At 45.5% G+C, this 14,228-nt stretch overlaps 1 protein-coding gene across 2 annotated transcripts in view; it reads right to left on the bottom strand.

Moving 5' to 3' along the window:
• The window catches only part of atrn (attractin), a 104,093-nt gene that overhangs the window by 4,384 nt on the left and 85,481 nt on the right, over positions 1-14,228 (bottom strand). The window contains exons 27-28 of one of the 2 annotated variants that reach the window (XM_027274791.1): positions 12,402-12,509; positions 1,943-2,057 (exon numbers count right to left, since the gene is read on the bottom strand). In XM_027274791.1, coding sequence (XP_027130592.1) covers positions 1,943-2,057; positions 12,402-12,509 — 223 coding nt within the window. Of the gene's footprint in view, positions 1-1,942; positions 2,058-9,718; positions 9,884-12,401; positions 12,510-14,228 lie in introns of those variants that run through there. The other variant, XM_027274792.1, reaches the window with a different exon arrangement.

Below are 14,228 nucleotides of genomic sequence, written 5' to 3'. Positions count from 1 at the left end.
TCCTCATGGCTGTTTGCAGAGGGCGGCCATTTTAGAGAACTGTAAACAGATGCACTGTAACGTCCTGACTCTGACGCTGGAGGTCGGCTCGAGGATTCCACATGCACGCACGCCGGATGGGAGACGAGTTGAAAGCTTTGTAACGGGAGACGCTCGCGGGCACGAGGAGATCGCGGGAACGCAGCTAACGCGGTCTCAACAAAAGCCGCCCGAGGGAAAGCTCCACGGAGAGCAGAGGCAGTTTGGTTACGACAAAAGGACTGTGTGGTAATTAATAAGGGCCCGGGGCTTACTGATGGTCCAGGGACCGCAACTGTGGGAGGCAAAGAGGCTCTAAAACACAGAAAAAAACAGCCAAGAGAAATCAAGTCCAGTTCTTGTTCGAGTCCTTGAAGGAGACGGTGGAAGAAACAGAAAAAGGGAAATAAAAAGAAAGTGAAGCGCTCAGTCGTGAGTCCTATCAGACTGTCTTGAAAAAGAAAGATAAGGAAAACAGATGAAGGACAGGCGGGAATGTAAAAGAGAGTGTGACAGAGCAGAGGACGAAGCCACTAATGGGTTCAATTCTCAGCGTTATCAGACGGTCAAGAAAGGAAGAAAAAGGGAAGAGAAAGAAGGAGGAGAGAGCACGGAGAGGAAATACAATGAAAGACACAAGGCTGCTCTTTAAACTCAGACCTCACAGACGAGAATGAAAGAGAACAGAGCTGCAGCAGAGACATGACAGGAGGCGAACAGGAAAAGATGACGACGGAGCAGAGACGAGAGGAAACGGCACTGCAGCATCCTCCACGATCACTACATCCCTGTCACATTAATGATGCAAGCATGAAATAATCACTGTAAAGGAACGAGAGCGTGGTCAAGGTGATTCATAGCCTCTGAACGCTAAGACCACATATCCCATAATCCTAGATTCTTCTCTGAGGCTCGTCTCTCCATTTCACTGCGACATGAAAAGAAGAAAATATGTATTTCAGAAGTCTGTGGTTTGACGTCTTTGTGCACGGCTGGATTAACCAGTTAGGAGGCTTCGGGGTAAAAACAGCTGATTGGGCCCCCTCTGACCGCCCGCACTCATGAATGTACGGACCATGCAGCCTCCGAGGTCCCATTAAGTTCAGTGCAAACAGCAGCTTCATTATGTGCTTACACACAGACCCACCCTCAGTCAGTTACTTTACAGTAATCTGATTTAACAACTTCCTCTTGGAATGCACAGAATATGAACATCCTCAGACTTGATTTGGACACGGATACGTTGAGCTGAATTATCGTTGGATTTCTTTTTGTTACTGCTTTGACCTTTGACCCCGCGTTCAGCATTATTTTGTCTGATTGGCTCTCAGGAGTGGACGGATGTGAGATGCAGCCTCTCCAACGTGCTGCAGAGTTATTCAGCTTCCTGTCATCTCGCTCATTGTTAATGCCAAAATACAGCTACTGATAATAACACAGATTCATATGTATTTGTGTTATCAGACAGGAAACTGATTTGATTGTTGGACTGCAGCTGCGGCACAGAAATGACTGTTTACCTGGTTAAAGGGTGGCATTTATGAGACGCAATCAAATCACTGATTTATGTTTGTGGCTGTTTGTCAGACAGATGATGTGAATCACAACAACTAAATTGTGTGTTCGGCTAAGTTGAAACCACTTCAGCTGGTGGAGAAGCACTGAGACTCCATGCATGCTGTCCTCATCAGACAATGAGTGCTGTTTGCTGTTTCAGTGAGGAGGTTTGTTTTCTCCACCTTACCGTGGGCACGGCGTGCAATTCTAATGAAAGAAGGTAGAAGAGGCGAGTGTGGGGTGGAAATCTGCCTTTAACTAGAACAAAACCTGTGTGAGACAGAGGCAGGACGGCGGGTGGAGGGAAGGATGTGAGAAGCAGTGAACAACCATCATACAAAGAGTGATGGATTCGGCTGCGTCTTACCAGACTGTCCTGGAGGTGGGATGCCGCCGGTGCCCCTGGGTAACCGCACAAAGATGGAGAGCACGGCGGCTTTGTTTCCAAAGCAGGGCTCGAGGGCGATGGGCTTCGGGACAGACTGTGGAAAGGAAAGGAAAAAAACATTAGACATCACAAGCCTCCAGAATCCTGGTGAACACGCGTCCTTTTCAAAGACTCGGATAACACAGGCTTTGCTGTTACTGCTTCTTGTTTGTGTCAGCAACATGCACCGAGGGAAGCAGAATAAAAAACCTCTTCCATCCCCTGTAGAGATGCACATACTGATCTGCAGACACAAATTGGATCCCCGGCCCCTCCCAAAATCCCCTACTGTGCACAATTTCATGACAATGCCGCCTGTGTGCAGCACGGGCCGCGGCTGGATATCAAGAGGCGACGCTGGGAGAAGAGATTTGTGTCGGCGGCACCGGCGGTGCGCTGCCGGCGCCGCAGGCTGCCTGACACACCTGACTCTCTAATACCAATATCTCCTGTTTATCAGCAACTCATCCATATGTGGGGATGAGTTTTCCCGCCTGTAAACACTGGCCGATCAGGTGCCGCTCGTACAATATTCATGGGTTTACCACGACGGAGGATATGGATATGGAGGATGCCGCCGCATACAGATAACGTCCTATCTCTCTCTCTCGCTCTGATTTTGAATTCCTGAGCCGGACAGGAAACTGGGCCATGGCATGGTTTCACACACAGACACACACACACACACACACACACACACACACACACACAAGTTCAGTCCCTTCCCACGCTGGTCTTTATACTCTGGGGAGTTGAGCTCAATGCCCCGAGTGGAAATGCCGCTGGAGTGTGACACACACACATATGCAAGTTTATATACACACACACACACACACTTGTCGCCTTTTCACGCATAAATTCACACAGCTTGTCTTTCTCTCTCTCTCACACACTCACACTCACACACACACACACACACAGTGTAAGTGTACGCATGCACACGTGGGGCAGTAATGATATTCAGGCTCTGACCCATTTTACACAATTATTCTCTGCTCCATCTCTCTGAGGCTTACCTTTCATACCAGCAGGATATACAGGCTGTCACACAGGTAGCTGGGGAGGTGGCACAAAGACCTGAATGCCTGTGTGTGTGTGTGTGTAAGTGTGTGTGTGTGGATTCAGTGCAGCTGATGTTGGAACAGAGGGGGATTCTGTGTTTGTTTCTGCCTGTACAGATGTGGTCTGCTCATGTATAGCAAATGTGTTTTCACGTCTGACCATGGAGAGCATTCTGTTCTGCAGGTGAGTGGATAACCTCAGCATGCACTTCACTCAGTGACTTTACATGTTGCTGCCGCCGCGCACGAACACGACCCTGAAACAGTTTCCTGCAGTCCTGAGGCGGACGCCACATCACAGCTGTGCAGCTTTCAAAGGCTGGAACTCTGCTTCTCAGAAGATAGACGAAGCCTTTGTGGGTGCACAGAGAAGGGCGTTATGGGTAACTGCAGGTCACGGAGGAGCCTCCCAAAACGAGACAACATCGGCATCGTGGGGATTTGCAGTGAATGTACACTTAAAGCTGGAGCGTGAAAGACACAGCAGGGACGCTCCACATACAACCTGCAGAGAGATTTCTCATGTTCAAAGTGTTTCATATGCAGGAAGGACAGAAACTAAAAAAACGTTTCTGCACATTCTCCACTCTCGTCAACGCCGAGCGCTTACAGCGTGATTATCTGACATAATGCTTTACATACGAGAGCCATGAGCAGAATTTTACATTCCATCTGATAAGTGATTAAACAGAAAATTTATGAGGGAATCTCGGGGGATGAGTAGACTAGTGAAGTGATGGCAAACAGCTCTGTCTGTCAATCACTGTTAACGGCTGTTAATCACCGCTGAGGCCACAAGTTAAGATATTTCCATTTTGTCTTTGCTTCAAACAGCTGACAGTTTAATGATCTACATTGGAGCTGCGTGGACTCTGCAGGTTTGTGTAAAACCCGGTGACCCGTGTGATCCGAGCACAACTTGACAATGTTCCAAAGAGCTTCCTGTGATGTTACAGAACACGCCGGGCTCTCTCAGTCTTCAAGTGCCTCCATAAATGTTGTATCGGGTTGAAGTGACCTTGGTGGAAAGTCCGTGACAGCCAGGATTAGTTGGTCTTCTTTAGTTTTCAAGTACATTTACATTTAGTCATTGAGCTGACTCTTTTAGTCAAACACACACTGTGGCGAGGACGTGTTAGTGGAGGGGACAGATGTGTCATGTCCAGCTGTAGAGGACAGATGTGTCATGTCCAGCTGCAGAGGACAGATGTCCAGTTGTAGAGGACAGATGTGTCATGTCCAGCTGTAGAGGACAGATGTGTCATGTCCAGCTGTAGAGGACAGATGTGTCATCTGTCCAGCTGTAGAGGACAGATGTGTCATGTCCAGCTGTAGAGGACAGATGTGTCATGTCCAGCTGTTGGTAGTGTTGTAGAGGAGGTCCTCTCTGCAGAGCTGGAGGTCTTCAGGAGGTCTGTGAAGGTAGAGAGGGACGCCCCTGATCTGTAGGAACTGGTAGGACGTTCCACCAACGGGGAACAGACGAGAAGAGTTTAGATTTTTGTCTGTAGTCAGCATTAGAGATCTGAATTTAATGCGAGCTGCTGCAGGTACACAGTGCAGCTCGATGATAACATGCATCACAGTGGGTTGATCAATAGTTCTTGCAAAGCTTCGAGGTTTGTTTGTTTGGGCTCATTATCCTGCTGCACTCCTTCATAAAAGATGCAGACCAGAGGGTGTAGCATGTCCCTGTGCTACTTCTCCTTGGTCAGGGTGGAGTCAATTTAGTGCAGGTGTCCAACTCCTACGTCAGCAAAACACCCACCCAGAGCACCATGTTTCACTGTGGGTTTGATTCCCTGAGGTATCGTTCTCTCTACTGTTCACCTCAAATCTTCAAACTTGGACAGAACTTTTGTGAAATGCTCCAAGTGCTTGGCTTTGATTCCCTGCTAACACTGAAACACCTTCTCGTGGCTGATTGGAGTCTTTATTTAATAAATTCTCTGTCTGTGATGAAGTTGCTTTCCAATCTCTCAGGGAACAAACCTTCATGTATCGATCCTCTGATGTTGTGCACTCCTGATCTGCCTGGCCGTGCGTTTTCTGCAAAGTAGTTCAGAGCTCCACGTCCTGCCCCCTTAGAAACCTTCATGATTTGACTGAGAAAGCCTTTGTAGCTCTGCTTAGAACAACAACAACACGACGATGCAGAGAAATGATCCGATTATTTCCAGGACTCTTGGACCCCACTCTATGTGTAATTGCATTAATGTTGTTCCATGCAGCCGAGAACTTGCTGTGTTCATGCATCTTTGGACAGAGAAGGTCATTAGGAGTGTGTGCTTTTCGTGCATGCCTCTGAGCCGGCAGCAATTTTCAGCTGTGTTGTTGCTGCACTCTCACACGCACACGCAGCGCTACAGGCCCCCTGAGAACTGATGGGGGGAATAGTTCAGATGCAGACAAATGGGCTTGTAGTGGGACGAACTCGCCTGCTGGAAACGCTGCACTCGAAACCAGCAGCAGCATCAACAACCCAGAAAATAACAAACTCAGACACGTTTGGTCGTCAGAATCAACTCTGACACGCTGGAAACTCGACAATAAATCACTGATGTAGCTTTGACTTTGAGAAATTAATGTGATTAACATAAACAAACCACGAGAGGAAAAAGGGGTCACTGCTTTGTTTTATTTCCACTCCATCTTCAGCTCCCTCCCCTTGATTATCTTTCTTTCTTTTGTCAAGTCACATTTATTTAACGAGGGCAGAATTAAGACAAGTTGGTCTCAAAGGGCCTTTTAATCAGTACAGCACGACATGCTCTGTCCTAACAACCTTGATTTTCACTCTTTCCTTATTTCATCTTTTCCCTCTGTCTTCCATATTTTGCTTACTATTTGAAATCTTTCAGAAGTGCAAAGGAGACCACCGCTGAGAAGACTGGCAGCCTCCAACCAGCCATCCACACGGATCTATTTATCCTCCTTAGCAAAGAAAAACACAGGAAGAGCCGTGAGGGACGAGCAGCAACAACCTCCAGAACAGTCAGACGGGTTTTTATGAATAATGTGGTTTTAATTATGAGAAACACGAGAACCAACAGCACCGCCGGTGTGAGAGATGAGCTATAAATCATCTTATCTGCAGTGCAACTGTACGAAGGCATCAAAAGTGACATTCTTCTGCTGTTAAATGAACGAAGGTTTCAAAGCTTCACAACTGGAAAGATTTGGATGTGTATAGAGAGGATGAAAGATAAGGTGTGGGACCCGGTACGTGAACGTCTGTGGCTAATACTTCATCACAGTTCGTTAGTTAATGATGTTATTGAGCAAATGACTCGTGTGTGTGCTGATCTACCATCAATGACCTGCTTTTAGAACGGAGTGTGTCCACTCAGGCCTGAATAATTCACATGAATTGAGCTGACAAGCTGCCTGTAAACAGCATAAAGTAACTTAGGAAGCAGGAGCAGATAATATATATTACCTGAAGCTTTAATACGTCAGCTTCATCCACTGAGAGCACTCAGAAATCCCCTTTTCTTACATTTCTACCATATAATGACACCACGTGATTGTTTGCTTCCAATAGTTTTAGAATAATATGAATTTTTTGCCCTGGAAACAACAGGACCTCAGATTTTGCATCAAATTACAGGAACTGCTTTCACCCCAAAGTCGATGGCAGTGTGACACAGAGTGAAGAACCTGGACGAGCTGCTCTCATCATGGAAGGTGCAACACCGACTCCTGAAACAGATCAAACCGCCAAACTACGCAGTCCGGATCAAATATCAAACTCTGTTCCTGCATTGCCGAGTTCTCACTGAAACAGATTCAGTGAACTGTTGAGCTGGAATATATAAAAAAAGTTTTTCCTGCTTGAAAACAGATGAGTCAGACTAAACACAGCCAAACTCCGTCAGTACATCACTCCACCCACCAGCCGGAGCACTCGGTGTGGCCCAGTGCTTTCTGACACAGTCACTGAAATCAGCCTTCATGGAGTCAGTCCTGGTTGGCTTTGTTCAGCCGTCCAACCTTTAATATTACGTAAAATATGCTGATGTCCACTGGCAGGTAGCACACTGAAGAGCTCAGCAGTGTAAAGAATGTATCAAACATTTGGTTTCATAAAAAGAAACTTTTTGTTTATCTGCACCTGTTGTGTTTTAGAGCAAAGTTCAGCAGAACCACAAACTGCTCTTGTTTTATATTCTAATGCTTAGACATGTGTGTGTGTGTGTGTGTGTGTGTGTGTGTGTGTGTGTGTGTGTGTGTGTGTGTGTGTGTGTTAGAGCAGAGAGAAGGAATGCTCTAATTAGCAAGTGTGTGTGTGTGTTTTTTTGTTAGACTGTCTTTAATTTGGACAACTTTGGAAAAGGGAAAACAACAGTAAAAATCCAGCTTCTATTAATTTGGACCCGGAGGGAACTCGTCATCTATCGCAGTCTCCAAGAACTTCTTTAAAAAACTCACCAGAGAGGTGGGAGTCAACCGGATACAAATATACTAATTAAACACAGACAGAGAGCAAACTGCAATCTGGTTTTCCACTTGATTGCAGTGAAAGACAATATTGTCCCGCAGGGCAATAAAACATTAATACCACTTATATAGCAATGTGTGATAAATGAGTGATGACTCAATAACTAGAGAAGACAACCAAGCTCAGGCTCATTTCTTTCCATTTTCAAAATCATGGTGCTAGAACGTCATTATATGCGGCTTACATGGATTGCTGAGAAACGGAAATAAAAGTACTGACTAACTATTCCAAGACAACATTAGGTGGTGCAATATCACACTCGGCTAATTCTGCTCCTCGATCCCTCGGTGCAAGAAAAGATGAAACAATTATTTTTGGCCTTGCCAGAAGCAGAATCCAACCAGGCTTCAGTTTGCTGCAGTCCACAGGTCTGTTTCCGCCTCAGGCAAAGAGTATTTGTCATCCAGCGTGTTTACAATTGGAGAAATGAGGGCTGCCGTGATGACCCGAACACATCTGTACTGCATGAACATGAAATAAACCAATAAAAGACTGGCAGCTTTTGATTGGACAGCTTTGGGCTGATTTTAGGTCCTCGCTTGTTTGACGTGCTCGCATCATCTCACACACATGCTGTCAGACCGACGTGGGATCATTTCGATTTCAACAGTCCTTCTTTTGTAACTGAGTGCGTCTGTACGGCCGCTGTATCCGATGTTCAACCTCGGTTTCAAGCTGAGGTTGCAGAGCAGGTTCTTCACTGCCCAATTCTGACAAAAATAAAACAGAACATTTATCTCCTTCAACACACACGTCCACTTTATTTTGTCCTGAGTGGAAATTAAAGAGGAAAAACAAAACAAAACACCTTCGAAAATTCAATTATCCTCCTTTTAAACCCTTTGTGCATGTGATTTTTCTTTTTTCCTGAGTTGTTCCCCAAAGGTAGTGTCTCTTTTCCTGTGGTCTCCTTCAGAGGCTCTGTGTTAATAACATCCCCCAGCAGATGCCTTTGTTTTATAGTGTTGAAGGCCTCCTTTCCCAACCTCCCCTCCTCCACCAGTAGCACTCTGGAGAGTTATCTAGACTGGCCAGGCAGAGCGGCGAAAGGTTTTGTTAAATTACCTCCAGTAATTAGCCCAGCACGTAGGATCAATGCTGAGCCCACACACACACATGCATGCACGCGCACACCCACACACACACTGATGTGGGCACACACTGCAGCTGCATGCTGCTCGGCTTTCATCCGCTGCATTCATCTCTACTTTAGCAGCAGCTGGGGATGAGTTTCCCCCCGCCAGCGACGACAGCGAGTCATACACCCTGTTGCTATGACTCACCAGGTACAGCCACTTCCACAGAGCCAACTTTGATGAGTTTTATTCAGTTCACTTCTGTTTACAGAGAGACTGTTCTGTCAGCTTGTGCTGATAACAGCATGCTGGAATCTATTTCAACTAAACACTGCAGAAAAACCAAGATGAAGTTTCAGTGAACTCAGAAACATCAGAGGACATCTGCCGTGGACGGGAACTCTTTCCTGACCTGCAGCTGAACGTACAGTACAGCAGCTTTAATTACATAATGTCCTACAAACTAATGAAAACTAAGTGAACAGTGTTCAGACCGAGCACTTCTCAGTGGGAGGACGGAGGCAGATGATTTGTTTGTAGACAAAGACACTTCAGTACGACGTGTTAAAGTTATGTGCAACTTCTGCTCACACAGGCGAGAAGCAGAAATGTCTGATTGCTGCAAACAAATAAAAACACCTTCGGTCTTTAGCACTGCCTCGTCTTTCTCTCACTTCATTTCCACTCGTCGGTTCAAGTGAAAATTATTCATGAAAACCAAGTTTGAGTCACTGGAGGCAACATCCGAGTGTTTAAGTTCTCAGACACACGGCTCGATGAACGCAAACACGTGAACCTACACAAATACAAAACATAGAAAACAGGACAGCAGCTATAAATAACATCCAGGAACTTTACGTCTACATAGAAATAACTCTTCATAATCGTGTCACCTGCTGAACTTCTTATATAGAAAAGCTGTCGCCTCCTCCTGCATGTGCATCTCAACTAAATGATGAGTCATTGTGTTTTTTTTTTTCAGAATAAATCTTTCATGCTATCATAATTGAGACTTCCTCTGCTGTTCTGACCTTGAACCTTTTTTTTTCTTGCCTGATAAAGATGCAAAATCACAAAGATCAGCTGAAGCCTATTACTTTAATGCAGACCACAATGAGTAGGGGTGAAGGTAAAGGTGCACCACAATCACGTCAGATAAGTCACAGCGGTTTCTATGCCGGCCCCTGTTTCTTTCTTTTTTTTCTTGCATGGCATGTCCCGATTTTCTCCCGTCCCGTGGTATCTATAAATAAAAGCAGAGCAGGAGGCGTCACAAAGGTAATCATCTGCCCGTGATGCCGGGCCGCGAGCTCCATTTGGCAGAAGCAGAGTGAATATATCTCATCTGCAGTGCAAGTTTGGACTTCCCACCGAGGCTATAAACAACTTTAATGATCTTCAGCCTACTGTGCTGCGCCCGGCCCCCCATACACTCCGATCGCTGGTCTTAATACACTACTGTAGCATCCTGATAAAACAGCATGGAAACAAGGGGAAGAACCTGCTCCGAGTCGCTCAATCTGAGCCGGGAGGAGATAGGATAGTGTGCGCTCACTGTTTGAGCCGGTGAAGGCAGAGGAAGTTGAGGAGGAAGATCTAAATTGGATCTCTGCTCCTGGGCTGCTCCTGCCCTGATGGAGAGGAGAAGAGCAGCCCAGGAAGAATGGAAGAAAAGAAGAGTAGAAGAAAAGGTAAAGCAGAGATTGAGGAGGGGGGTGGGAGGTGCCCGATTTCCACAAAAAGCTGCATTTTTCTTTCGACATAGCGGCACAGACGGCAACACGGACACAAACGTGTATGCAGATAAGAGCAGACAGCAGATAGGATCAGGAAATGAGAGGAAAACACCTCGGTAAAGAACGGAGAGGAGAGAGAGAGAGAGGGGAGAAAAGATACGAGAAAAGAAAGGAAGACAAAAGAGGACGAGAGAGCAGAAGATGGAGGAGGAAGAGAGACAAAGAAAAAACAAGGACGATAAAACTGAGAAGAGCAGAAGAGAGAAATCCTGAGATGACGAGAAGAGACAAACAGGACGAAAAAAAACAAAATGAAAACTGGAGGTAAAAACAGGAGGAAACAGAAGAATAGAAAAGTTCAAACAAAAGAGGTAAAAAAAATATGATAAATTGAAGGAAAAGAGCAAAAACACAAGAAAGAACTGAAGAGAAAAAGAAGAGAGGAAGGAACGAGAACAAAAGTGAAGACAAAAGGAAAAAGGTAGGAACTGGAGAAGAAGAGAAGAATGGAGGACACAAAGCGAAGTGAGGAGGTGGGATGGGGATTCGATTAGCTGCTGATCTTCCCCAGGGGCCCTGCAGCCTTCGCTGGGAGTAACCTTGTGCCCGGGGAGCCGAGCCCCCTCGAGATGCATGGCCCCTGTCAGAGCAGCGGGCCCCCCCGAGTCACCCCGCTCAAACAGCCCTATAATTCTGCAGCACATCTGCATTCAGAGGTCATTCATCACAAAGTGCACAGTCACAGGTAGAGCAGCCTGCAGCTCCGTGCTTCAGGTTTCTACAACTCTGCACAGTTTCTACTTTTAAACGTTCTCTGCTGCTGCTCAACATCTGTGTATTATTTGTAATATGTGTAATATTTAAGCTGCATGACTCTTCGTCCGTCTTACATGAATATGTTTAATTATCTCGGCTGAGAGAGGAGAGTTCTCTGTCCTGACTGTCCACAGTGACTCGGACAAAAAGTCTGCTCGTCAGAGAAACTTATCTCTGAACCTCTGCGTGGCCGGATACCATTATTAGTGAGGAAATGTGTTTGTGTTTGTGATTTACAAGTATGGAAAATCAATTGTGTTTAAATGAGGAAAACATCTGTATCATCTCCAACCAAACAACAAAAGTAATGAATGCAAACTGTCATGAAGTCGATTGAGTTTGCATTCATTACACAAATGTTGATTAATAATTATTATTCATATAAATGAAAACTTTAGATTTACTTTTAGTTTCTGTAGCTCGAAATCAGAAACAGCCATCGAGAGCTCGGACCGACCCGTGAGCTGCCGTGTCATGATTAGTCTTGAATTTCGATCCAGATGCTGAAAATATGATCCATGCGTACGGACAGACACTCCTCAGTTACACAGATGGCTCGATGAACCAGCCTGTTTAATGGACTCCTCTAATGGACTTCTTTTTCTTGCCAGCAAACATTTCCTGAGAGGAGGCTTTAATTGTTTTTTTTCCCAAATGAAGAATATCTCAACATTGGAACGAACCTCTTATCTCATTTCTAAGTATAGTCTTAATCTACAGCACCTTGCTCTCATCTGCATGTGTTTAACTCCGGGGTTAACTCAATTCATTCTCATTACAATTCACAGTCTATCCACAGTAACTGGCTATAACCGGCATAATGTACTGTTACTCATCTGCAGCCCACTTTCATCATCATCGTCCCAGCAAGCGTACACTGCACTGACCCTGATTAGGTCCACTAGCCGTGCACTACACTTCAAACTCTTCCTCCTGAGTGAGCTCGATTTAGCCTCCTCAGACTGTTGAAAACTAATGGAATCATCTTAAGGACTCAAGAATGACGTCAAACAGATGGTGTGAGGAATGTGGCGTGACTGTAATCACAAACCGCAGTCGACGGGCCCAAAGACTTGAGCTCCCCACTCGAGGGAGGATGAGCGACGACCCCGATGATGGATGGAGCATCATCCTTCTTCCTGTCAGCCCTGACTACAGGTAGCTCTCTGGGGTTTGGCGGCGGCTTGCACGAGAAAAGGTTGCGCTCACCTTGACGTTTCCTCCTATCAGGTCCGGTGGCTCCTCGTCCGTCTCCAAGGCGACGTTGATGGTGGCGAAAGGCCGGCTGGCCATCTGCTGCATCTCTCGAAGCAGTTGCTAAGGAGGAGAAAGAAGAAGAGGAGTGTGAAGGTCAGTGACCGGTAAACACAGCCTGTCTATTTTCTATTCTCAAATCAAGCGGCCGGCATGACGTGGACGTGCTTCATCTTTAGTTACTGAAAAGAATTCATCAAACTGTTCAGCTGCTTTTCAAAGGACTAGTTCAAACACTACATGATACCAAGCAGGTACGCTGTGTTAAAGGGACAGAGCGAGAGCTGCATTCAAAACTAGTCACAGTACACAGAGTGTTAGGAAAATGTTCTCAAGCTTAGTGAGATGAAAAACTACGAGCGCTGAGAAGTTTACTGACTGAGCAACAGAAACTTTTTACACATTTACATATGAATCAGTGCAGCTTTAATTATGACTCATTATGAAGAACAGAGCTTTTAATGCTTTAATAATGTCTTTACACTGAAGACTGAAGCTTTCATCACTATTCAATATATACATATATTCAATATATATTTTAATCTGTACTTGAGTAAATGTACTTTAAATGTAACTTTCTACCACTGCAAGACGGAGGCACAGTCTCATTTTGCTCTGATTTATAACATGGACCTTGGCCAGCAAGAGGAGGAGGAGGAGGAGGAGGGAGGTGACTATGAGGGAAGGAGGAGGGGGGAGAGAAGAGAAAGAAATAAGGAGAATCTGAAGTAAAGGGGAAAAAAGGAATAGAGGAAGATGAGCATTGTAATGATGTGAACGATGCAGAGGAGAAGGGAGGAGGAGGAGGAGGAGGAGGAGGAACTGTCGAGACAGCAGGACGTGAATACGAGCAGCGAGGCCTTCAAAATAAAAACACCTGCAACTGCTACGTGAGCGGGAAAACCCCGACAGAACTCTGCGGAGTCCGGCACGTACGTAAAAAGATAAAGGACGCAATCTATTGGCCTCTGTCTCATTACTGTGAATAAATGTAAGTAAAGGGCAGAACTGAAATTCAATGTGAAAGCACACACGCTAGAAACCAGGTGGCATTTGCGTGTGAATGCATGTCGGGGGTCAAGGCTTAAGCAAGAGGTCGCCGGCTCCTGTTTGACTGTTTGACAGCTTGCAATTAATCTGCTGAGTGTTTCCGTCCCTCTGGTTGGCTGTCAATTGTGGCTATTGACATGTTAGCACTTTCTCTCTAAATGTCAATTATAATCACTCCCTTATTAAGGGTTACAGAAACGCCTCGAGGGGAAGTCTCTTTCTCTCCACAGTTGAGCCTGACGGGGGAAAAAATGTCCACTCATTGTATTCCTGCAGGTGTCCCAGTCTGCACGGCTGCAGGGACACAAACCTTTATTTTGAAATGAATTGAGAATATGTATCATAGTTCACAGCTATCAATGTATTATCCTTTACTAAATATCATAATTATGCTTTTATTTATTTCTTTCTTTGACATTCACCAACACAAACAGACCTAAATCAGCTCAAAGCTTGTGCCCGTTCCTCGGCACCATTAAGGTTAACATTGCACTCTTTAATTGGGTGACCTAAAATAAGCAGCAACTTTCAGACTTTAGGTGGCACGGCATGTTCCTGCAGCTTTCCGCTCTCCAAAAAGGCTTCGTTAACTCATCTCCTCATATTTCTGTACGAGGTTCATTAGCAAATTTGCAAGTTAATAAAACATAAAAGTGCTGAATAAAGCCTGCGATAAAAGAGGGAGAATATTACTGAGAGTGGAGGAGATGCAGCGTTTGAGAGGGTTTATGA

This window comes from Larimichthys crocea, chromosome XXIV, assembly GCF_000972845.2.
Source record: "Larimichthys crocea isolate SSNF chromosome XXIV, L_crocea_2.0, whole genome shotgun sequence".
In the NCBI taxonomy this organism is placed as follows: domain Eukaryota; kingdom Metazoa; phylum Chordata; class Actinopteri; family Sciaenidae; genus Larimichthys; species Larimichthys crocea.
This window is presented reverse-complemented; position numbering and strand designations above follow the sequence as displayed.